We start from the raw sequence: 24,340 nt of genomic DNA, 5'->3' as shown, positions 1-24,340 counted from the left end.
GGGGGCAGGAAGGAGACTGCCTAATTGTAGTGGAGATTTATCATAATCCATTATTTAAAATATTCTACTTTGGACAGCAAGGGTTTGGTAATATTTAAAAGCAGTCAGCAAGAAGTGGAAACTCTGGTATCTTTTGTAACAGTTCACATGTCAAACTGGCAAAGTGCCCACAGTGTACGGCAGAAAAATCTATTTAATGTCTGCCCCACAAGGCGACATGAGGCTTGATTGGCAGAAAGCAGAGAGTGGCTTTTGATCATGTGTCCTAACAAGCAGTTCCAGCTCCTGTCTCTTCGGCTGAGCGGCTCCACATTACCTATTCAAACAGAAGTGACAGGCCACTGCACTACTCTTTGGCTCTAGTCTCACGCAGTGGGAGCTATGCTGGAGACAGAGCCACTGATTAAATATATCACTTTTTCAAGACAAGCAGGTTGTCTGAATCAAAGTTGGACAGAATAGACTCAACATTATTAAAAGAGGATATAAAACTGGAGTTGAGTGATGTTAGGCCAGTGTGTACAGCCTCAGGGATTCACAGACTGACAAGGGGAATAAGGAACAGCAGAACTCATAAAGCAGGGTCAGAAATTAGCTGTGACACCTTGGCCATTTTCCCATCACTTCAGGGCCACTGTGTTTCAAATCCTGTAGTCTCTTTTTGGCCTTTTTTTTAATGATTTTCTTTGCAGAAAGAAGGAAGGGGGGGGTGTAAAAACCGTTAACTACCAAAAGTCGCAAATTGCAGTTTTACAATTAGAGATAAAACATTAGTCACATTTTGCCACCTAATATACAGTGTTTTCTAATTAGATTGTGGCTTTTTCCTTGTATTCTCATCAGCCAAATTATTGTCATCAAATAATTTGTTGATACAGCACTAACTACTCTTGCTCTAAGGAATAACTGAAAGCTGAGGAAAATGACTGAATAGAGATGCTTATTACATTGCCTTGTTAGTTCATTAACAAATTGGTTTGATTTTTGAGGTCATATGTCTGGCCACTGTCTGTTGTGTTACCTGATACACAGACACAAAAGGGCAACAGACATGATTCTTTGTCTAGTCATTATATCACAGAAACACCAGATACACTGAAACCTAGTGGAACCAATGCTCCAACTAAATTTTTAATTACAAGTATAACTGCAGATGTAACAAAACCTATTAACAAAGCTGCAACAATCACATTTAAACAGCTAAAACACAAACATCCACAGAGGGAACAGAAACTGAAGCGAAGGAATCTTATTTTACTCAGTGATGCGTGTGCATGCCAGATCTATAAAATTATTTCTGGGTTATTCAAAGTTCTGTAACAAAATATTAAAATTATGATATAAAATCTAGGCAGATTTTTTCCAGAACTACTCCTGCAGTAATTCCATTGAAATTAATAGAGTTACCTCAGGAATAAACTTGGTTCAATATTTATTTTTCACTACGGCAAGTTCTGACATTTTAACAAACCTCTGCCCGATGTGTTAGTTTTTGTTTCATTGTAAATATTTAAAAGTAATCTGCTTGTTACATATTTAAGATATGATAAGGACTGCTTAGACCTACACTGAGAAGCAGAGCTGTTTTAAATATTGAATATGCAGGTAAATTTTAAGATAGAGTAGGAAGAACCAAATCCTGTCCTCATGCATATCCCGTGACACATACAGCACAGCTATAAATGCAAACAGAATTCATTCTTAAGGTGGCATTAGACTAAGAAATTCAGTACAGAGCCTTCAAAGGTTTTGGTGCAACTACAGGCTCTCTAGGCTGTAGTGTTCAGACTTCTTCCAGATGGGTGAAAGAGCCTGCTTTCTTCAACATTTTCGAACAAATAAAAAGACAGAAGAGTATTCAAGATGGGTTTTCTTAGGTTCAGTGAAGATCATGATTTACTGTAGAGGGTGTTGTCACATCAAGTTCTTTAAGAAATGTAAGCAGGCAGCAGTGCATTGTAGCTTCATGTCGAAATATGGCAAATAGTTATGTAAAGCATTAAGTAAAACAGTTAACAAAGAGGAAGATGAAAATAAACAGCCATTCATACATAGGGCACTGTGCCCAGGAACTCTGGGCACCTATGTAAGTAAAACTAAAAATATATTATGATTAATAAAAGAAAACAGCTATTAGATACATTCCAAAATGCTAGGCTGTAGAACAAGACATTTTGGCACAGCTTTACTGATTGGCAGCCCATAGTAAGGACCGACCCAAGACTGCAACAGAGTGAGAGCTGCTAGTCAGGACAGAGCAATGCTAACAGGAGCTCTCTGCAGATGTTTACACAGTACTTGCCCTCAAGACTATATTTAACAAGGACTATTGCGCTTTTTTTTTCAAGAATATCACAGTTTGAACTTTACAAAAACACCACCACTTCTTTACGTTATTAAAGCAAGACAGAAGTGGGAGGCTTTGACACATTAACCACCACTAACTCTTGCTTCATTTTGGAGATCAACATGCCAATGAGTAAACAAGGAAGAAGCCTGGCTACAAATGGGAATTAGAAGGATTCCTCACAATCCAAAACACATTTATGAAGCACAGAAATACGTAGTTAAGAACACTGAATTATGTTTTTATTCCTGGTTTTCACTTTGCACTCATCAGCTACACGCCAGGAAGGAAGAGCACACAGACAGGATGAAAACTCAAATTATACAGCCAGGGCTTGAGCACACACCACTGAAGTTCTTGATAAAGCCCCTCTTGGATTTAAGGGCACCAGCTCAGTCCTACAGTGCAGAACCAGTGGCTTTAAAATAAAACATATTGGAGATCACACTTTGGGTGCTGTGTCCACTTCTGGGCTCCCGAGTTCAAGAAAGACATGGGCATACTGGAGAGACTCCCAAATGGGCCACAAGGCAAACAAGTGACTGGAGCATCTCTCATATGAAGAGGGGTTGAGAGTGCCATGAGTGTTTAGGTTGGAAAAGAGCAGGCCCCAGGGGATAACATAAAAATATCTGATGGCAGGAGTAACAAAGGCAGATCCGTGCACTTCTCAGTGGTGCCCAACGACAGCCTCAGAGGCAAAGGGAACAAATAGAAATACAGGAAATTCCCTTGAAACATAAGAAAAAAAATCTTTCTTATTGTAAGGATGACCAAACACTGAACAGGTTGAGGGGTTTCCATCCTTGGAGATATACAAAAACTGATGGGACATGTCTCTAAACAACTTGTTCTAGGTGATTGTGCTCTGCACAGAGGGGTTGGACAGTGCCTTCTCACCTCAGCCACTTTGTGATTTTCTGATTCTATGGAACCCACAGCAAACTGAGTGTAGGAGAATATAGATATAAGGCTTTTTCTCATATTGGCTGATACACTTGAGAGAAGAAAGCTGCTTTTAATGACGACATCCTAAATTTTATGGTGCCGAACTGAGCAGTTCTTTGTAAAAAGGATAAATTCAAAAGCCAAGTCCCTCCCTCACACTCAAAAACACTCTAGCAGATTTCCAAATTTTTTTAAGCTTATATTCTTCCCATTGTAAATTTCAGAGAAAATAAAAATGCCTAAAAATACTTAAATAAAATACTTAAATTAAAAAAAAAAACTACTTTTTTTCTCATTAATTCCTACTCACATTTAATAATACACAAAAGTAACAGTGATGTTGAATGAATTTAGCCTCCTTAACACAATATTATTTGGGGTTAATTAGCATGGCTGAAGACTGATCTTAATAGTTGTTTGTTGCTTTCACTGGAGGCAACAAGTGGCATCTTGGAGTTTCAGAATAAAACACAGAGGTAAAAGTAGCTGCTCTCTCCATTAGATGAAGACAGCCTGAGCATGCAGCCACCTCGTGAAGCCCAGGAGCAAGTACCTCTGTCTCTCTTGTGGCAACCAAATAAAGTTGTCAAAATTATTTTTAAATAATGACAAGGTATCTAAACCAAATATGGTATAGAAAAATAAGGAATATATCAGCATTTAAAACGTATATGCTGCTGAGCATTTTTACTGTCATTTCTTTAAGAAAAGCAGATCTAATTAACTGTATCTCTAAAGTGTGTATCTAGCATTTTTATTATGTATTATAACGTTTTGCTTAGAGTTGACATTTTTATTCTGACAAGTACTGTCTGGAGAGCTCTCAATAAATAATACATTTACAATTTTCAGTAAATAAGCACTGGACACAAATCGTTATCCTTACTTACAGCTGCCCTTCTCTAATAGTGCTTTTACAAGTAAGGTGACTATTCAGTCTAATGCAATACTCTCAGTGCTGGAAAGATATTTTCATTCATTACCTCAGTCACAAGCACTTAAAGCACTTTTAGGCCCTGTTGCAAACCAGCAGGAACGGCAAAGCAAATAAAACCAACTAAAACTAAAGTTCATCACCAAAGAAATCTGAGGCCATTCACCTTACAGAACTTGGAAAATACAATGGCATACAAGATCAGCCATGTTTGAGTCCCATTTTTCCCTTGTATTTTTATATTTACATTAGCAATTTTAGGAAGGGAAGTATTGCAGTCTAGTCCCTACTATTAACCTGATGGTTACAAAATGTATTTCAATTGCCATTTTAAAGCATGATCTGATCATAACATTGCTTGTGTCACAGTACATCAGAAACCAATGAAGTTTGAATCTATATTTCTGCTGCCAAGATCATGCAACTGAAGCAACTCACCATATTTTTACAGCTATTTACTCACATTCTTTACCACAGAGCTCAGTGTCAGTTGTACCTATTCACACTGAACTTGCCCTTCTTACTGCCCCTAGGAAAAAGATGGCTTTTAAGATATGCTATTTTAATAATGCTTTCACAATACTAATATCATACAAATAGTGTATAGATAGCAGATGTTTTACCATGTCTAAAAAGGAGACAAAAGTGTGGAGTAGCATAGCGCAGAAAATTATATAAAATGGAAACATGGACACAGTTTGTCACACAATAAAATGTGTAGAGTGGGATTAAAGAAAAAGAAAAGGTGAGATGATTCCTGAAGGTAGAAAACAATTGCTGGGGAAGAACTGGTTGGAATGGTCAGTAGATGCTGGCACAGAGAATATTTCAGCCTTTTTCAGTGTAATCTGTCCTGATCTACCGCTCAAATTCAGAGAAAATGAGAAAAGGGTGAAGGCTCATTTGTTCTAATGAAAAGGATTTTTACTCATCTCAAATATTCTGGGTTGAATAAAGACATTTTTTCAATGTGATGTAAGTATCTCAAAATGGTGAGAGCAATTATCTACCCAAAAATAAAGAATTTGCATAGCTAGAATTGAGTCCTGAATGTCAGACTCTTCCCCCATCAGGATTCAATATGATCAACTCTCTTTACCAGCAAAAGCAACAATTTTGTAGATATGCAGAGGAACAACCTGCATCGGGAAACTGAACCTCCGGAAAAGTAAAAGCTCCAGAAAATCCCATGGGTCCTACACCTAGGTAACTGCCTGGTAGTAACCAAGGTGTATTTTTGCCTGGCAAATTCTCACATGGCTACTATCAGACTAACCAGATTCCTGATGATGATGCTGAATAAGATCTAAGAATGGAAGAGATATGAAAACCTTAAAGCAAAACAGATGATCTATACAATTTATCAACCTATTCATGTAAGTCTCATTCTTCACGATACCCATGTAAAAGTCTGTACTATACTCTTTTTGTGTGCCATGAATGAATTTCAGAACAAAGAAAACTGAAGTGAAGCTTTCAAATGTAGCATGAGGTATACTGAAAAGTACTGAAAAATTACTATATCAACACAAAACCTTTGAGTAATGACTAGATGCTCAAATGCAACATTGGGTAAGACTTTAGTGTAGGCAGCCAGATAATAAATGCAAAGATAAGGTGGAAAAATGACAATATGTGCCACTTTCTTAAATAAAATTTGTGAGATAGCATTTAATCACAAAACAGTACTCTGAAAGACTTAAAGAATATGAGAAAGTAAAAAAATCAAAAATGCATAAATCCTCACAAACCTAGAATGATAAATAAAAATATGAGACAAAATATTAATGACCGGATACAGTATGGTTACACACACTGGGTCTGTCATTGCAAAAAAGAAATATGTAAACACATATTGCAGTCGAAATTTCATTAAAATTGTAATAAAATTTAACAGAATGAATTTTTGATGGAAAAATCAAATACAATGGATAGAATGAAAAAAAAAAGCTGCAAATTCTTTTAGTTACCAGAAAATAACCCTATAAAACACTTTCTTTGTGGTAATGTTCCTAAAAAGTCTTATATTATTTTAATTTAACATATTGAGATATTGGAATTCACTATGCACTTCAATAAATGAATTCTTAGACATTTTATGATCTATAAAACATCTATAAATAAAAGAATATCTTTTTCTAAAACGGCAGTATATATTGCAAGGAAAAAGAGTAATCAATGTGCTTTTACCAAGGTAATTGGATTGAAAAAAAAGAAAGAGAGAGAGAGAAAGAGTAAGTTGCATTTAATTATTTGGTAAAGAGGTAAGTAATTGAAGTAAACAGTGATTTAGGAAAATGTGTTTCATATCTCTCCTTTAACTTGATCTGAGTCATCTATTTATTGTGTGGACCTTTGGGCTTTTGGAAGCATGTTTGTAGTCTAGAAGAAAAAATCTTCATCTTAGATGTCATATATGGCTTCTAAAAAAAGCAAGTGAAAGATAAGTATTAAATTAACCATACACATAACTGATTCTGAATTTACTTAGCAAAACTGATTTTTAAGAAGAAAAAGGAAACACGATGAGAGTGGTACCTAGCAGAGATGACAAGGTTTTTCAAAGGTGATGAAAGAAGTTTGAAGAGGGTGGGGTTTTTAATATCCAAAGGGCTTGTTTCTAGCTGAGAGGAATGCCAGTTGTCATTTGTAAATTTAATAGATATCATAAAAAAAGAAAACAGTAGTATTAACTCATTTTTAACCATTACTTTGGATAATCCTAATAGCAAAACACAGCAACATTTTTAAAGCCTTGAAAGAGAACAAAATATCTGTAGCCATAAAAAAAAAATAATAAAGAACAAGGGTCTATAAACGGTCTCTAAATGCCAAGTGTATTAGGAGAACCAAGGATCATGACTGTCAGTAGAAAATGTGGGTATACAGCACACCACAAGACAGGTAACTTGAACTAAATCTCTGTAAAAATTCTGAAAAACATTTAAAAATATTCATTGACCACAAATGGTCAACAGTTCACTTCTAAGACTGATCCACAAAGGAGAACTCCTGACATGTACTGTCCACAAAGGTTATGCTAAAAACTATGCTAAAACCAAGTATATGCTTATTTATGTCTGAACACTTTCTGTTCTCAGCTGTGGTTGAGAACAGGCTTAAAACAAAGAATACAAAACAGAAACTCTCCATTCATTTAATATAATATGCACAGATTCCATTAAAAAAGAACTCAAAACAACAATAACAAAAAACCCAAACGAAACCTCAATAATAACAACAACAACAACTAAACAACCCTGCATAAAATTACAATCAAAATTACAACCAAAATGTCCACTTATAAAACACAGTATGGGAAAGTTTAAGTTTCTTCATTCCCAAATAAATTAACAGGAAATATGTACATATTTGTGTGTGCAATAATTGAGTATACTGTCCTTACTGGAATAATAGAACATTTTATAGGGGAAGTGTCTATTTTAAGCCAATATAACAAAAAATTTTCAATTATTATTAGCTGATGAAGTTGGAGGAAAAAAATAACAAAACAAAAAATCAGAAAAACCATCACTACTGAGTACTGCAGTAAGATTTTTCCCTACTGCATATAAAATTATTAATACATGTGAACCCTTAATTTTTAATTTAGATATCTTTAGACATATTATATATGACTATGAGTTACATATATCCACCCGTAGAGAGAGAGTACAAACAGGTGCACATGACAGAGAATAGATGGAAATTTATGAATATACTCCTCTTTATATAGATGTTCATTATTCCAACATGCACACATAAAAATCTTTGATCACTGAACATTCAACTATGGTCTTCAAGGAGGAAACAAGAATGGGAATCACTTTATAAAAAGCTTCTGCTAGAATTGTGAACTGAACTTGGTTGAAAAATGATACTGTATACATTGCTCAGAATCAAGGTCAAAAGTGAATTAGGAATCCAGGCCCTGAGTAATGAGGGCTTAGCACTTAGCAGAAATGACATGCCCAGTTTCCAGCTCAGAAGTGCCAGCTGACCTGCCAACCTAGCATTCCAGATCTGAAAGGGAGAAATCTGCTCTCCTAGCTACAGACAAGATGTGTACTACCAATTATTGCTCCTAGAGGCTTATGATGAAGTACAGTAGGATAGTTGTCTGGAAGCCAATTCTCAGACTAGAATTCAGGTGGCCCAGGCTGTAAATCTGTCTCACAAAAGTAATATAAGCAATATTCAAAAAGAAAAGTCTTTTAGTGAAGGGGGATAGAAAGGGAAAGAAGCAGTAAGAGCATACTATCTAACATAAACTCTTCATTTGAGCTGTATAGAGGTTTAATACTTGATTGTACTGGAGGATACTTACTTCCAAAGAAAAAAAAAAAACTAAAACAATACTTCTGCTCACAGAAAAACCGAGACGAATATACTAAAGTTATCCAAGAGGCCCTAGAGTCTGGTCTTGTTGATTAAATTAGACACCTGTTCATTTCTGATCTCTTCTGTCTTATGAGAACACAAGTCAGCAAAGTCTTTACATACTCAAATTAACTCTAAATATTTGTAGCATTCTTTCCTTTTTCAATTACAACATTCTCATCAATTTTCTCATTTCCAAATCACTACCAATTAAGACACAGGAATGCCTTAATGTACAAAAAAATGCAAATACTGGACCCCGAAATCAAAAAAAATATTGTTTATTCTGTTATGTTGGTAGTCTTTGTTCAGACTCCAAATAATGCTAAAAACATACCCAAGGTATGTACCTTCCTGCATGAGGCGCTCATGTTTCCAGTACCATACACAAGACATGACACTGGCTGAAGCACTACTATTAAAGAGAGATTAAAACAGCTGTACATTATGCTGAAGCACTCACTCTTCCCTTTACAAACAGACGGTCCTGGATTACAAGCAGCACTTGACCATTTAAATCACTACAACAACCAGATTTAGCCAGCTGGGCCATATTCTCCTAGGCAATGCCTGTTGACCTCCTCAGTCACAGCTGCTCAGATGAAATTCTCATCAGACAACTTGTTTTCAGAAGCCAAAGGACTCTGATTAAATATATCCATTTAGACATGATAAAGTCTCTCAGTACATATTTCTTTTTCAATGTTATGAGGTACAGTGGAGACCACAAGTAGTATATACAAGTATAACAGACACCTAATATCTGAACGTATACCACAAAATATTTAAGTATTTAACCCCAGCAAGTCATATTACTCAAATTCAGATCCTGAAGATGAACCAGAAAGTGACTATATAATAATATTAAAAGAGACTTTTTGCTGTACTCGCATGGGGGGTTAGATCTGACGACTGGAATGCTCGAGTTCTTTACTCCACTTCTAACTCTACAATTACTTTGACATATGACTGTACATTAGCCCAAATTCCACAGCTACATCAATGGTCATGGAGGTCATCTCTACAAAAGAGGTTCACATGAATTATTAAATTTTTTTAAAGGAGTCATGCAAGACTTAAAGCCCCACACAATAGTATACAATGGAAATACACATCTTTTCCCCATTCCATTCATTAAAGCAATATATATTATGCTCTCTATTTGCTAAAAAATCAGCAGGTGTTTTTTCATTAAGGTAAGGAATTTTGTGACAGATCAGAACTTAGAGCTGCATTGGCTGTGTACCATTTTAAGAAAAAAATTGCACAGAAACATATTTTAAAATGTAGGTGTTAAAGAGTGTCATATGTAGTATATGTGTGACCAGGCTATTAATCAGGTTGCTTAAAAGACACTATCAGATGGCAAAACAATTTCATAATCTCATTTCTCCAACTGACTCTGCACAGAGTTAAAACAAGTTCAGAGTCATAAAATTTTTAAAATATTATTTTATTTTACTTAAACAAGTATGGAGAATTTACTTCTTTTTAATTCAGAGAAACCTCTGAAATAGGTATTCAAACCTGCTATAAGAATTTTGGTATTCCTGATCTACACATTGAACTTTCTAAGTGTAACATCCTGAAGAATTTCCAATCTTTCTATTAATGATTTTCTGTGTTAGTTTATATAATATCAGTCAATTATTCATTCTTTTCTGCTAAATGTAAGTAACCTTTTTTTCTACAGAAAATGCTGGATGAACTGAGAAGAACTTAACATAGTTAAGCTCTCAACATAACTTCATAGAATGGCTTGGGTTGGAAGGGACCTTGAAAATCATCTAATTCCAACTCCACTGCCATAGGCAGAAGCACTTTTCACTAGACCAGAGTTCTCAGAACTCCATGCAACCTGGCCTTGAACACTTCCAGGGATGGGGCATCCACAACTTCTCTGGACAACCTGTTCTAGTGCCTCACCACCCTCACGGTGAAGAATATCTAATCTAAACATGAAGATACAGTCAAATACCTTTGAACTTACAGGCAGACTTTAGAATAGTTTTCCAGTATAATGCGGTCCATAAAAGGCAAGATTACTTTATAGATCAGAAATTACCTTTATTTCACAACTGATGAGAAAATATAGCACAGAAGGCTGCAACTCAGTGAGAGGGATCTTTCTGCTGTGCACATACCTCTCTTAAAACAACTAATGAGTACTAATGCAGAGGAAACGCTGAAAATTCTAGAGAATTCATACAAAAATAAGCTATCAAATGCTTGAATCCATACATTAAGATACTGTGTTTACACTTTTTGATGCATATTTTTATTAGCACAGCATTCAGTATACTCCTGGAATAGTGGTGTCAATATAATCAACAGCAACTTTTATACTCCCACAGCAAAGTAGGAGCCAAGACCTTTGATTAGCATGGAGTGTTGAACGACTGCTACTGACTGCAAAAAACAATTCTGCTAAAGTAATATTTAAAATAGTTTTCTAAGTCTAACTACCAAATCTAAGAAATTTTTGAAAGAGTGATCTTTACAGCTGAAAACAGACAGATGGTAGCAAAGAATCTGGGACATTCTCTCTTTAGAGATGTTTCACCAGCTTCAGAAAGGATACCTATAGAACACATTTATCTATGTACTGGCATTTAACAATTATGCCAAGAAATATGAAAGCCCACTTCCATCCCTACATGATTTTAGCCCATATTTAAGCATATTATTGTATCAGTTTCAATTTTAATTGAAATCTACATTGATACGTGGAGTCAAGGGAACCTAACCTAAAGTGCACTGTTTGAAGTGCACTGTGACCATACCATGAAATTGAAAAGTCAAAATAATTCTGAACTCCTTCATATTTCAAAAAAAAAAAAAAAAAATGAATCACGAAGTTCTACTGCCTTGTGGCTCTGCTACATTACAAATAATCTTCCTGGGTTATTTTTAATGCCACAAAGGAACACTGGTAAAATAACTAAGAGAATCCACATGTTTATCTATTTCAGAGCCTCCTACTCTCACAACTTCACTGATTCAAACTCATGTATGAGCACACAGACTAGAAGGTATTACTGCAGAACCAAGCAAGACTTCATTCTACTTGATATGTAAAGAAATTTTCATGATGGGCCCTGACCATGTGCACAGATACACTGATAAACTCACTCTCCAATTCTACTTGGCTCCTGCCATGGCCAAAATCTTAGCAAAGTCAGTGAAAGTATCTGAATGAGGACTGAATACATAAACTATCTCAGCATTCAAAGATTTTTCCTCATTTTTCTCTCCGTTTTAATACTTGTAACAATATCTGAGCAGACTGCACAATTATAGCTACATAGGCCAGAACTATATAGTTTTAGACTTTAAAGTGTTTCCCATTCTCCTAATTACAGACACTGGGTCATTAGGGTGATGAAAGATGAGAATTTCTAAGGCAAAAAAAAACCAGCTCGTGTTTTATTCATTCTTATTGTTTAAAATAAACATTTATCTTTTAAAAGAAGAAGAACAAATACCACTGAAGAATACCCCTCACAACTCTACAACCTGTTGAGAATTCATCATAACCTTTCAAGTAAGGGCTGAGTTTTCACCTAATCCAACATTCTTGCTTTGACTCACAACCAACTTTAAAAACTTTTAAAAACTGGCGTATTTGTCTAAAATCCCTAAAGGACCTCAAACTACCACTGCCATGGAAACCTGTGAATAACTTTATCCTAGCCTTTGCCAATCATGCAATTTTATGGCTCTTGATGCCCAAGACATCCTTTATGCTATAAAAATTATAGGATTTTAGGGTAGGGAAACAGTATCAGTCTTTTCCAACACATACCTTCTTGCTCAGTCCTGGTCATTTCTTCTAGTTTCTTCTGCTTCAGTGTGTCCACCACATCTGCTAAGCTTCCTTTGCGGCGTTCCGGCGTTCCAAAATTAACACTGGTCATTAACTCACTGCGGTCACGACCTCCTTCGTCGGGCTTGTTTGGTGAGGTAGAGGTATTTCGGAAGGAATATAGGGAACATAACTTATTACTCTCTGACTCCTGTAAAGAAACAAAACAGTGTGAAAATATTCTCTTATGGCAGAAGGATCTCAGACAGGTAAAAGCTGGAAGCATTATTTATTAGTAACCTTAAGTTCCTAAAATGAGCATTATGATTTGAATTTTTTTGTTTCAGTGCTTCACAAGGGCTCTTTTGTCCTTAAGCTCAGTTCTCCCTATGCTTCCATCATACCTCATGCCATCTTCCTTCATCAGGGATTTTCCTTGTCAGGAACAGCCACTTCAACACTTTTTAACAATTAATGTGTTAAGATTTTACAGGTTTTTTTAGTTCCTTACGTAAGGATGATACATGTAGCACTAAGAGAGAAAGTACAGACAAGTACAAATTATTCCTGGATAAACCCTCAGCTAATGGAAAACAACATCACTTTAAAACTAGAGAAAAAGTTAGGCCAACAAAGACTGAGGAACAAGAATCTACTTCACAGTTAAATAAGGATGATATGTGTCTTCCCATGCTCATTCACTCCTCTTTAAATTAAACCATTTTTTTTTTAAGAATGAAGGTTAAAATGCTTCTAATATACAAAAGGAAGTGTTTCTTTCAGGCCAACATAGACAAGAATGAGCAAGGAAACGACTTTATGACAGAACAAGTCATGTATGCCAATACATAGGTACTGAGACTACGTGTGTCAGAGGCGTTATACAGTCAAAAGCATAGAAGTAAAAAGGATTAATCTCCCTTGTCAATAGATAGTGCATAATTGAGAAACAAGAAGAAAAAACAAAAAAGGTATCAAAAAGCAATGAGTAATGCCAATTCTTCTCAGTATTGTGTTGTCACCCAACAGTCAAGCCTTTCTGAACTTCTCTGGCTCAGACTTCCCATTCTCCCAGCAACAGAGGCAATATTCACTGCATCTCTGTTTTCACAATTTCAGCTAAAATGAGAACACATTCTTTAATTTGCCCTCAAAAACTCAACCACAAAAATTTCTTACACACTTTCCTTTCCAAAATTACTCTTCTATTTTAATTTTTAATAATGCCAGGCTAGGATTGCTAAACATTTGGGCTAAAGAACTAATGATTTTTTTTCATTTATGGTAAGCTTAGAAATGTCAGTGTGTATATTAGATTCTGTGAAACATTTTCTTTAAAATTAAGGAGTAATAATAGTAGCAATACATTTAAAAATTAAAGTAAGAGACTAATTAATAGTTTTGTCAAAAATCATTCTTCCAATGCACAGTGTTCCTCATAAATATATGGAGAATATATACTACTTTATGAGCTGAAAATATCCACCTACTGAAGAAACTTGTGATGGGAAATGCCCTAGCTGAAACAGGGTCTGAAGAAAGGCTAGAAAGCTTTAACCATCAGCAACAACATCGGATATAAATTTTTGCTTCAGTCTGGAACAGATCAAGTAGTTGTGCAATGTAACTGAAGGAGCAACACCAACAAGGAGCAAGCACAGTAACTCAGGGCTGCAGACTGTGTAGAAGGTGGTGGTGACACATTGTCATCAAGCACAGCAGTAGGTGATCAGCACAACACTTACAGTCGTTGGAGAAGGAGGTAGCATTTGCCAGTGATGTTGTAAAAGTATTTATTAACTAAGACAGGGAACTAGAAGACTCTACACCCCAGTAGTAGCAGCACCCTGTCAACACAATAGGAGCGACAGAGGTTTTGTAAGCACAAACAGAAAGAGAGGTGACATGGAACAGAAACTTTACCTTTGCTTTTTTATCTATGAAACATTAGAGAATTTTTCATTCCACCCATTTGCATTCATTAAAGAACCTAATATCACAAAGGACAACAATATCCTAGACCAGGTACAGAGATAATTTTTTTTTACAGAATCACAGAATATTCTGAGTTGGAAGGGACCCACAATGATCATCAAGCCTCCAACTCCTGGCCTTGCACAGGACCATCCCCAAGAGTCACACCATGTTCCTGAGAGTATCATCCAAATGCTTCTTGAACTCTGTCAGGCTTGGTGCTGTGACCACTTCCCTGGGGAGCCTGTTCCAGTGCCCAACCACCCTCTGGATGAAGAACCTCTTTCTAATATCCAACCTAAACCTCCCCTGACACAACTTCAGGACATTATCTCAGGTTCTATCACTGGTCACCACAGAGATGAGACCAGTGTCTACCCCTCCTCTTCCTCAGGAGGAACTGCAATGAGGTCTCTACTCAGTCTCCTCTTTGCCAGGCTGAACAGACCAAGTGCCCTCAGCTGCTCCTCACACAGCTTCCCCTCAATGCCCTTCACCATCCTTATGGCCCTCCTTTGGACACTCTCTGACAGCTTAATACCTTTCTTATATTGTGGTGACCAAAACTGTGCACAATATTCAAGGTGAGGTCATCTTTAAAATGGAAAGTTTTCATATATTTAATTGTTTCTGAAAACTACTTTGCATTTTTCTTAAAACTTGGTCTTATCAAAGAGGTGATAAAAAAGCATCTTCTAATATTTTTCAAACTTAGATCTGGAATTTCTATAACTTTCCTCAACAAAAAATTAATACTTTTTAGCATGGCATTTTCACCTTTGAAGACAACAGTATAAGAGCAATTAGTACTTTTAAAAGAATCTGTTCTCGAGAGAGAACATCCTTTTACAGCACATGAAATAACATCCATCAGGTTCAATGCAGGGGTTTTCATGTTCTCAGCAAGAAACACTAAATCTATTGTTTATCCCGGAAAGGGCTAATCTGTGGAGCAAGTGGAAATAACTGAATGTTCTTCCTCCTGATAACCTATCCTGTCTCTCGTCTGGATGCTGGAAATGTGGTCCAGCACAATGTTCTTTTGCTGCTAATGAAAGACTCTCCAAGTCCTGCCTCCATTAGGCAGCAAATTCATCCTTCTTTTTCTTGTCCAAGAGACTCCAATATCCATAATGAAGATGAGACAAGTTTAAACTCCATGCAAATGATACAGATTTATGGAATGGAGGTAGAATGACAGCCTTTGCAAGAATGAGGATTTGTCCAATTAATAGATTCTTTTATACTGTCAGTTTTGTGGGTATTTAAAATGTAGAACAAAAATAAAAGAATAAAATGCAGAACAAAAATAAAAGAATAAAATGCATTCCTAATATTTCTGGTTCTGTTTAGCCCTACAGCTGTAGTATTGGGGTCACCGAATGGCTAATACATTTGCAGAGCATTATCTGAATTGGCAATATAAGAAACCCAGTATGGATGACTTTCTGAGCCCCATCTTTTTCTGAAATGAGAAACTATTAAAAAGCATGATTGAGGATCCAGCAGAAGAACTGCACAAACTGAAAGGAATTCAAGGGGCTAAACAGGTAAATGGGAAAACAGTAGACTAGTCCAGTGTAAATATCTTATATAATAATAGCAGAACTCAGCTAGAAAAATCTACATCAGATGCATGTACAATTATCTACGAGAAACAAAAAAAATTCTTATGTCTTCTTTGATTATGGACTAGTCCGTGAATAACCTACAAATAAAATGTAGCTAAAATGAAATATTTAAAAGGCTTCAGAAGGAATTTTATTGCTACACATTCAGAATAGATATTTTTTACTGCTATGTATCTATTGTTGGCAACTTTCTTTTCATTACAACCATATAAACAGGTTATATTGACCTTATGTTCATGGCAAACTAGACAGATCAAAACACAAGGGGGCAAAGGAAGTATTCATTTTTTTCCTTAGGAAGTTGACTCAACTGTATCTGCTGTTGCTACTGCAGTATTCTGTTTGTTGAAAATCAAATAAATGTTGCAGCAAATTTACAAAGTATTTTAATTTTCACGGTGCACCCTATAAACTTTTGCAGACCAATTGTTGTGGCATGTCACGCTTATGTCCCAGCACCTCACCCCATTGCATGACCAAAACTGCAACTATCACATACACCAGATGCAGGCCTGGCTATCAAAAATGTATTTGCACTGATGTTCATAAGCAGCATGGAGAGACCCTCTTAATACATCCTAATGGCCCAGGTATCCTCTGAAAATAGACTACTTGGATCGTATATGTTGTTTGAGATAAGAGGTATCATCACCTCCACAAATGTTTTGTTGGACTTCTTGCTCTAGTGTATGAAGTAGTCTCACTAGAAAATCTGGAGTTCAGATTAAAAACAACCACCAAGCTTCCTATAACAGAACAAGCTGATGAATTCATGGTTGGGAAAGGAGAACCTGGTCCTTTCGAATATGGATGTAGGAGGACTCACTGAAGAAAGATATCCTATCCTTAACAAACTTTATGAAGCCACCTTTTACAGAACAAGGAAGTCACAGTTTGTTTGACCCAAAGAGTGAAAAGAAAGGATACTATTAATGGTCTTTTTCATGTTTTTTCCAAGAGCACGGAAGAAGAGGTAAAGGCAAGGAAAGTGCCTAACCGAGATCAGCTCAAATTATTCCAATTTGCAAAATCCAAACCATCAAATTCATCGGCACTGATGAAAATTCCCCATGCATGCCAACTTTTTTCAGCATAACTGGTAAAACTTGATAAGAAAATGAACAAGAGAACATGACTGATACAAATGTCCACTTCACTTATTTGGACACACTCCGGTGCCCAAATTCATCCAGATACACTAGACAACTGACACATCTCTGAAATCTCAGGTTTAAAATTCACGTATTTCTGTAAAAACGATATTTTAAGTCTAAACTTGAAGTAATGTCTTCAACACATGACATTCCCTTTGAAGGCACACAATTCAAGGTGTGTTATTCTTATTAATGTCCGTGATTTTGATGTAAGGAGGGAGAAAAAAAATGGAAAATATCTTATAATCAGGTGAGTAACAAACATTTAGTCTATGGACAAAAGAGTTAACACAGAGCATGCCTCTTCGCCAAAGACTGGTGAAATTTGGTCACAGTAAACCCTACACATTTTTAATCTTGACTATATTAGGATTAATTAAATTTTCAGTCAAGAAATAGAACAATCATCAACATGTTAATAAAGTGTCAGCATCAAAATATTATGTCCATCTGAAGCATCTTTTACTTCCAGAAAGAGTGGACTGTAATTTGTTCCTAATAGTGTTAACTAAACATATTGCTTACTACAAATAATAGAGCAATGTGGGTTTCTTCTCAGTTTGATCCATGTGAAGATTGCTCAGAATCCCTACACACCTTTGCTGGATTTACAAATCTATCCTCCCACTTACACACTAGTACTGGATAACTGTAGAACAACTATTTATGCCTGTACAAGAATGCACAGGGATTTTTGTTCACCACAATGAAGGCATTTCCAGACCAGCCCTCTAACAGTTGACAAACAATAAAATTTGAAGACAGCTTATTACACAGAAACAGGTACAAATCTGACTGCTTAGAGAAAAATATGATGATTTTGCATCTTAAGCTTTCTTGTTTGCCTTACCGTGTCAGATATAAAAATGCTTTAATTTGAAGAAGGTATTTATTTGCAGAGATGACTAAATAAGAAAATCTTACTCCTCAACAACTGAAGAGAGAAACTCTTGACCACTATTTCAGCTAGTTACTATTCAGCAGGGACAAAATTGAATTTATTTTTGAAATGCTGGGTTTTCATATCAAGGTAAATAAATGGCATTTTTCCTGTGTACATTTTCTTGCCAGCCTATTAGCACAGACCAAATTTTATTACTGATCATTCCACTCACTGTGGTTAGTGTTTTGACAAAATGTTCTTATTATAACAGTTTAAATACCTATATATAGACACTAAAATTTAAGGATTAAGTTTCAAAGTGAACAAAATTGAGCAAAATAAATAAATGCACAAAAGACAGAAAACCAGAAATTAGCAAGGCTTGGACACTAAAATACTATGCATGAGTCACTCAGGGATAGATAGCCCATGCATAAAATCATACTTTTACTTACCCCTAAAACCTTTACCTACCTTCCTACTCATCTGTTAGTGGGAAAACAACATTAAGATTTACAGCACACTATGGTAAAAGCTTTCCTAGGTTTATCCTTGGCCTTTTTCATGTTAGAGGACAGTATACTTTAACCAATTTCAAATTTTCTTTGATTATAGGTGGTCCAACAACAGTGTCCAAAGTCTTATCTTTCCAGGCTGCCTGGTGTAAACAAGGAGTGGCCTGTTGACTACTCCTTTTAGACTTACTGTGAATGACTCAAGAATAGCTTTGCTAACAGCAGGAACAATTCTGAATAATTACAAGCATCAGCTTGGTATAAATAAAGACAGGACTCTCTGTGACTATAAACATGGTATTTTCTTCACACGCCACAATTATTCTTTTAAAACTGCTACATTAAATAAGATGTATAAATTGTTCAGTAAGCCTTTTACTCTGAGAAAATGATATTTTAGCATGTACATTTGCTAAATTTCACAAGTTACATTGGTTAAATTCTTCAAAAAGAGAACTAATAGTTTCTGTACAAAGAAAGGAAATTCCTTATACTTTCTCAGATGTTTCTGCTGAAAAGGGATTGAAAAAATAATCTTAATTTTCTTGTTAGTGTAAAAAGATATTTTCTTACATATTTAGATTCTAAGTTTAAGCAGTGCATTTCCCATCACTGATTCTCTTGGTTTTAACAGAATAAATGAGGGATAGCATTGGATGTAAATAAAGGTATTGATAGTTTACCCAGTATTTTTCATATTGGGAAGCTAGTATTTATAGCAATACCTGCAAGCTGAATCATAAGCCAACTTGTGTCACCTTTTATGAAGTCTTTTCACTTCCAAAATAGAGTAAGCAGGCACAAAATTACAGTTCTGTTGGCAAAAGATTACAGGTTAAAAGCAAGATTTGATATTCTTGCTCCTTCCTCCACACGGCCCAAGTACAAAATATGGGAGTCTGTATTTGGAGGCTGAGAAGCAGCATCTCAGTTTGGGGACACCAGAACCATGCATGGAGATCTGGTGTGGGACAAATCTCTCTTTGGTATCCTCATAAGGGTTAAGGACAGACCGACATTCTGGTGAGCTGGATTCTCTGGTCAGGAGTCTTAAACGGGGGGAGTGCACAAGGCTGCAGATTTAAATGGCAGCATTTATGTTTCATGTAGGGAGGAGAGATCCTGTTTCAAAGAGAGAAGCTCTCTGAAGGTGAGAAAAAGAGGAAACCTCAGAAAATGAAACTGCGGGCTGTACAAAATCGGGGTCACAGTGTTAGTTAGCAATTTAAGAATAACTGTGATCAACTTTGATTGAAAGTTGATGACTGCAATCCCACTTAATAGCCAGAGAGAAAACTGTTTCTGTAGGAGTTCAACTGAAATCACAGGATGAATGGCCAAGAAGTAGAAAGCAAATATTACTAACATAAAATGTGTTAGCTGAATTGCTTATTTCCATGTGGATGAGGCTTTTCTGTTATAAAGGGATATTTATCTGTCTCTGCATTGAATGGGACACATGTAAACACCCCAGGAAAGTTGGATATCCAGAGTGGTTTTGATTCCAAGTACTAGAGGCATGCTGGCACTTGGAACTAGTCTGGAGTTAACATATAATGAAAGCAAATGTTTACAAAATCATTTCCAATCACTACATTAAATATGGTTTCCCATTTTGAGGAATTTAATTAAACAGAATTAAAAGAAATTACAAATCTAAGTGATCATTTCCAATTCTCATCCGATTAAGAAAAAAAACACAAAAGTTTTATTAAGAAAGATTTATTTAAATCCAAGGCTTGAGAATGACTGCTATGAGCTATTGAGAGAATATCATTTGCTAAGTCTCAGCAAATTATGCTAGTGGGAGGGCAAATGGCAAGTAATGGAATAAAGCCTCAAGTCTTTAACTCAGCATTTACTCTGATAAAACTTATACTGATTTCACTGCCAAAGTACAGGCTGAATACAATCTTTAAAAGGTTTGTATTTCATCTTTTAGATACATCAAAAAACCTCAAGAAACAATACAACAGTAAGCACTAGCTCTAAGCCAAGAAATAATATAATAAATTGAGAATTAAAAAAAAAATTTTTAAAAAAAAAGGAAAATTAGTTTACATAAAAGGTTTAAAAACAAGATGTCATAATAATCAGGCATATGTGATACAAGTATGGTCTTATGAATAGGTCACTGCAAAACTAAATATCTGTTTGGAAGGAAAAGGGCGGGACTTTTTGCTTCATGTAAAGTATGACCACTTAATTGCAACAATCCCTTCATACTCAGTGGTTGGAGCAAACCAGATCAATCCAGGTAAACCAGCATGGGGCACAGAGATTTCAGGTTACAATTTTTCAGCTATGTGATTTAAACCCTACTTTACAAATAAGCGACACTTTGGAAAGCTTTGACAGGCATTTAGCTCCGTTCCACAATAGAAAAATCACCTCCAAATTCCTAAATACAATGACAAATCATTTCTATATGGCAATCAACTCACCCACAAATGATATGCATAAACTCGTGTGTTTTTGTAAGAGTTAGATGCTAAGGATTTCCTTAATTATCCAAATACCATATGTCCTAACTCCCAGTGTTTAGGTTTGGTAATAAATCACAATATTGAGACTTTATGCCCTGCACTTTGGTTAAATGCTCTTATTAAGGAAAAAGTAATGGAGAGCCATTTACAAAATGAGTATTTAGACTTACATTTTCATCTAAACTGAAACTGAAGAAGCATTGTGATCAGTCTCAGCTGATTAGCACTGTTTACCTTTTGGGTAAATAAAGACACATATTTTGTGATGCATGCTTGTCGGAAGCTGCCAAATAAAACAAGGATTGTGTGGCTTGGATATTCCAGACCACTTTGTATATATCCAACTTCCCTCTATTAGGTCATCTTAATTGTCCAGCTTATAACTAGATCTATTGTAAATATAGAAATGAAATTTGTCTTTATATTTTAGCAATATTGAATGAGCATGAAAATCCTTCTCTGTATATAGTTACATGGTGTGTATTACATGTTTTATGTTTCCCTTTTAGCATTTGCAGAGGAATGCATGCAGGAAACCAGCCTGCTGCATAGAGTACTTGTATTTCTTTAAGGTAAACACTGATGAAACATTTGGAAGATTGAAATAAAAACAAGACATTTATGGGACATAAAGGTATCACATAAAATTGCTGTGAATTACAATAACATTGGCTGCATCCCAGAACAGATAATCCTTATAAACATGCAGGAATGTTGTAAACTGTGTATGAATGTCAGTGATACAGTGCATTAGAAGATTCATATTACACTTGGTGCTGTGTAAGTCTCAGTCCCTGGATTTTTCATGGCCTCAAAGACTAAAATAAATATATGTAGTATCTTTCCTTCCTCCATGAAGATATTTTATGTACACAGTTTTATTATGCTGAACAAAGATATCAAAGTCTGTTTTTTCTTGAGCTGTCAAAGTACAAAAGAAATGCAAAAAGTCCTTGCACAGATGTAGTAAAGTGCTGGATTTTATCTTTTGGCAGGTGCTCAATATGCAGCCCACATAATCACATGTTAATGACTGGAGTGTGTTAATCAGCATGCATACCTGATTCCTTCTTGCCCAAGGAAAAAAAAAATTAACAATTTAGAATGTGTTAATGCTTATACTTTTGAAAAAATTCATGTCAATATACAGAAGTGAATTAAAAAGTTTTCAGAAATTACTTCATAAAAAATAGGAAATGTTAAAAGAGGAGAAATTACTAAAAGTTTAGATGGACAAAAGCAGCAAATCTTTTGTGAAGAACTCAGGTGATGATTAGTTCTATTTAAAACACAGTTCACCCTAGAATGTAGGGAAAGGTTTAAAATAGACCGTGCATTTGGAAAAAAATATTATACAATGTCAAAATGAAAATGAAACAAATATAAGAAGTATGCCAACAGGAACAATTATTTGATTCTTCATCAAATAAATTCCATTTTGTATTTCACCACTTCCATTAAGCACATTATTCTGCACAATTTTAGGGAATTGTTTTATTATTTTTAATGTGAAATGTAAACATCTTTTTATGCTAAAGCTAGTAAAACTGTCCTTGATATTTCAAACCTTTAGACATGTGCTTAACATTAAAGTTGCCAGTAGTCCTAATAAAGTCAAGTTAAGCACATACCTGAATGCTTTCTGAATCAAAACAACATGCTCAAAAAAAAAAATTGTATCTTTTCTGCAATATATTTCTCACTGAAGTTTATTTTATGGAAAAATATCATATCATCTGCTTTTTCACACTCTTTAATTTCAGTCAAAACTTTATATCTATGCAATTATATATGAAGGTATTTATCTCTTTAGTTAGATAAAAAATTCTGATGCACTACCTGGCATGCAGAAATAATATCACAAGCACAGTAGAATTGCTTTCGATGATCACAAAACTCAGATTTGTACATGTAAATAACAGCTGCATGAGCAATTTAGCAGATACAAAATTGCCAGAGTTTAGGGCATTTATATTTGATGCATTTTATATGTTCATATTCAGCCCGTAAAGGAAGTAAAAATAAAATTTCAAAACATGTAATTGTATCTATAACTTTTGAGAATTTGAAGCCATGAATTTATATAACAACAAATTCACAGTGTTTAGCATGTGTAAACATTTTCCAATGATCTTCCCTAAACACCTGAGTTTATTTTCCTTAAAGGGAAGAATCTTCAACATGAGAAGTTAATAACAAGGAGCAGGGGGGAGCAACAGGATTGTGTCTGCTTCAGGTAGAGACAGCAAGCACCGAAACATTAAGACCTTCAGGATACCACCTATTTCTGTGTTTCTGATGCCAGGAACTTTGCTGAAGCGATATGAAGTTAAATTTGATACTTGGTGATTTAAAATTATTTAAATTCTGAAAGGAACAAATACATGTGGTATTAAGAGATCTTCGATTTTTCTGCTGCATCTATAAATCTGCTCACAGTACTGCTGAGACGTACATGCAGCCACAGTGGAAAGGTGGCAAGTCTTTTGCTCTTTTGGCAAGAAGTCAACATAAGACAGAGACTTGATATAATTATGAAATATATTTTGATGCTGCCATTTGAGATAAAATCCAATGAGATACAATTAATTTCTAAATCCAAGGGATCTCTGAATGATGTTAGAAAACATATAGGGAAACATAGCACAGGTTTGGAGGTAGTTAATTGTATTTGTATATGTATATGTGCCGGGTTTCCATCAGTCACAGGGAAATAACACCCATCCTTTAGACTTGAATTGCTGCAGTTGTTCCCTGTAACAGTCTCTCACTTCTAAATAACGGTAGAGCAAAAAGATGTGGATGCCCTCATTCAGTGTATGTACACACTGTCTAACTAACATATTATTGGGATACAACAATTCAGTTACTATTAAATATAGCAAATTTAAGTATTTTTGGGTTTCCCCACTCATTCTCTCAGTCTTTTGCCCTAAGAGAGACAAGTTTTGGATGCAATCTAAAAATTTGACTGTATCTCTTGCCTGATACTCGCTATCCATGGGTGAAAGCATGACACTTTCACTGTTATCTTTGTACAACTTTGACCTCTTCCCTACAGTTTACTGCAGCAAATAGATATGGTTTTAGCCTAAAAGAGATTTTATTTTCTAGTAGGGCTACAATCAGCAAAAATACCCCATACATCCAGATATTTTTATATTAAGTTACAGTCAGAAACACACGTGTAATCTTTTCAGCTCAGCAATACGAATTTACAGAAATCTTTGGGTTGTTTCATCTTCTCCCCACTGGAACATCAAATTGGCTGGTGATATGATAC

The 24,340-nt window shown here is 35.4% G+C and overlaps 1 protein-coding gene across 7 annotated transcripts in view; it reads right to left on the bottom strand.

Annotated features, from left to right (window-relative positions):
* The window catches only part of SOX6 (SRY-box transcription factor 6), a 263,816-nt gene that overhangs the window by 203,954 nt on the left and 35,522 nt on the right, over window positions 1–24,340 (bottom strand). For all 7 annotated transcript variants that reach the window (XM_018076030.1, XM_018076033.1, XM_018076032.2 and 4 more), the window contains one exon: window positions 12,415–12,625. In XM_018076030.1, coding sequence (XP_017931519.1) covers window positions 12,415–12,625 — 211 coding nt within the window. The remainder of the gene's footprint in view (window positions 1–12,414; window positions 12,626–24,340) is intronic.

Source organism: Manacus vitellinus, unplaced genomic scaffold (genome assembly GCF_001715985.3).
Source record: "Manacus vitellinus isolate BGI_N305 unplaced genomic scaffold, ASM171598v3 scaffold_30_pilon, whole genome shotgun sequence".
Taxonomy (NCBI): domain Eukaryota; kingdom Metazoa; phylum Chordata; class Aves; order Passeriformes; family Pipridae; genus Manacus; species Manacus vitellinus.
This window is presented reverse-complemented; position numbering and strand designations above follow the sequence as displayed.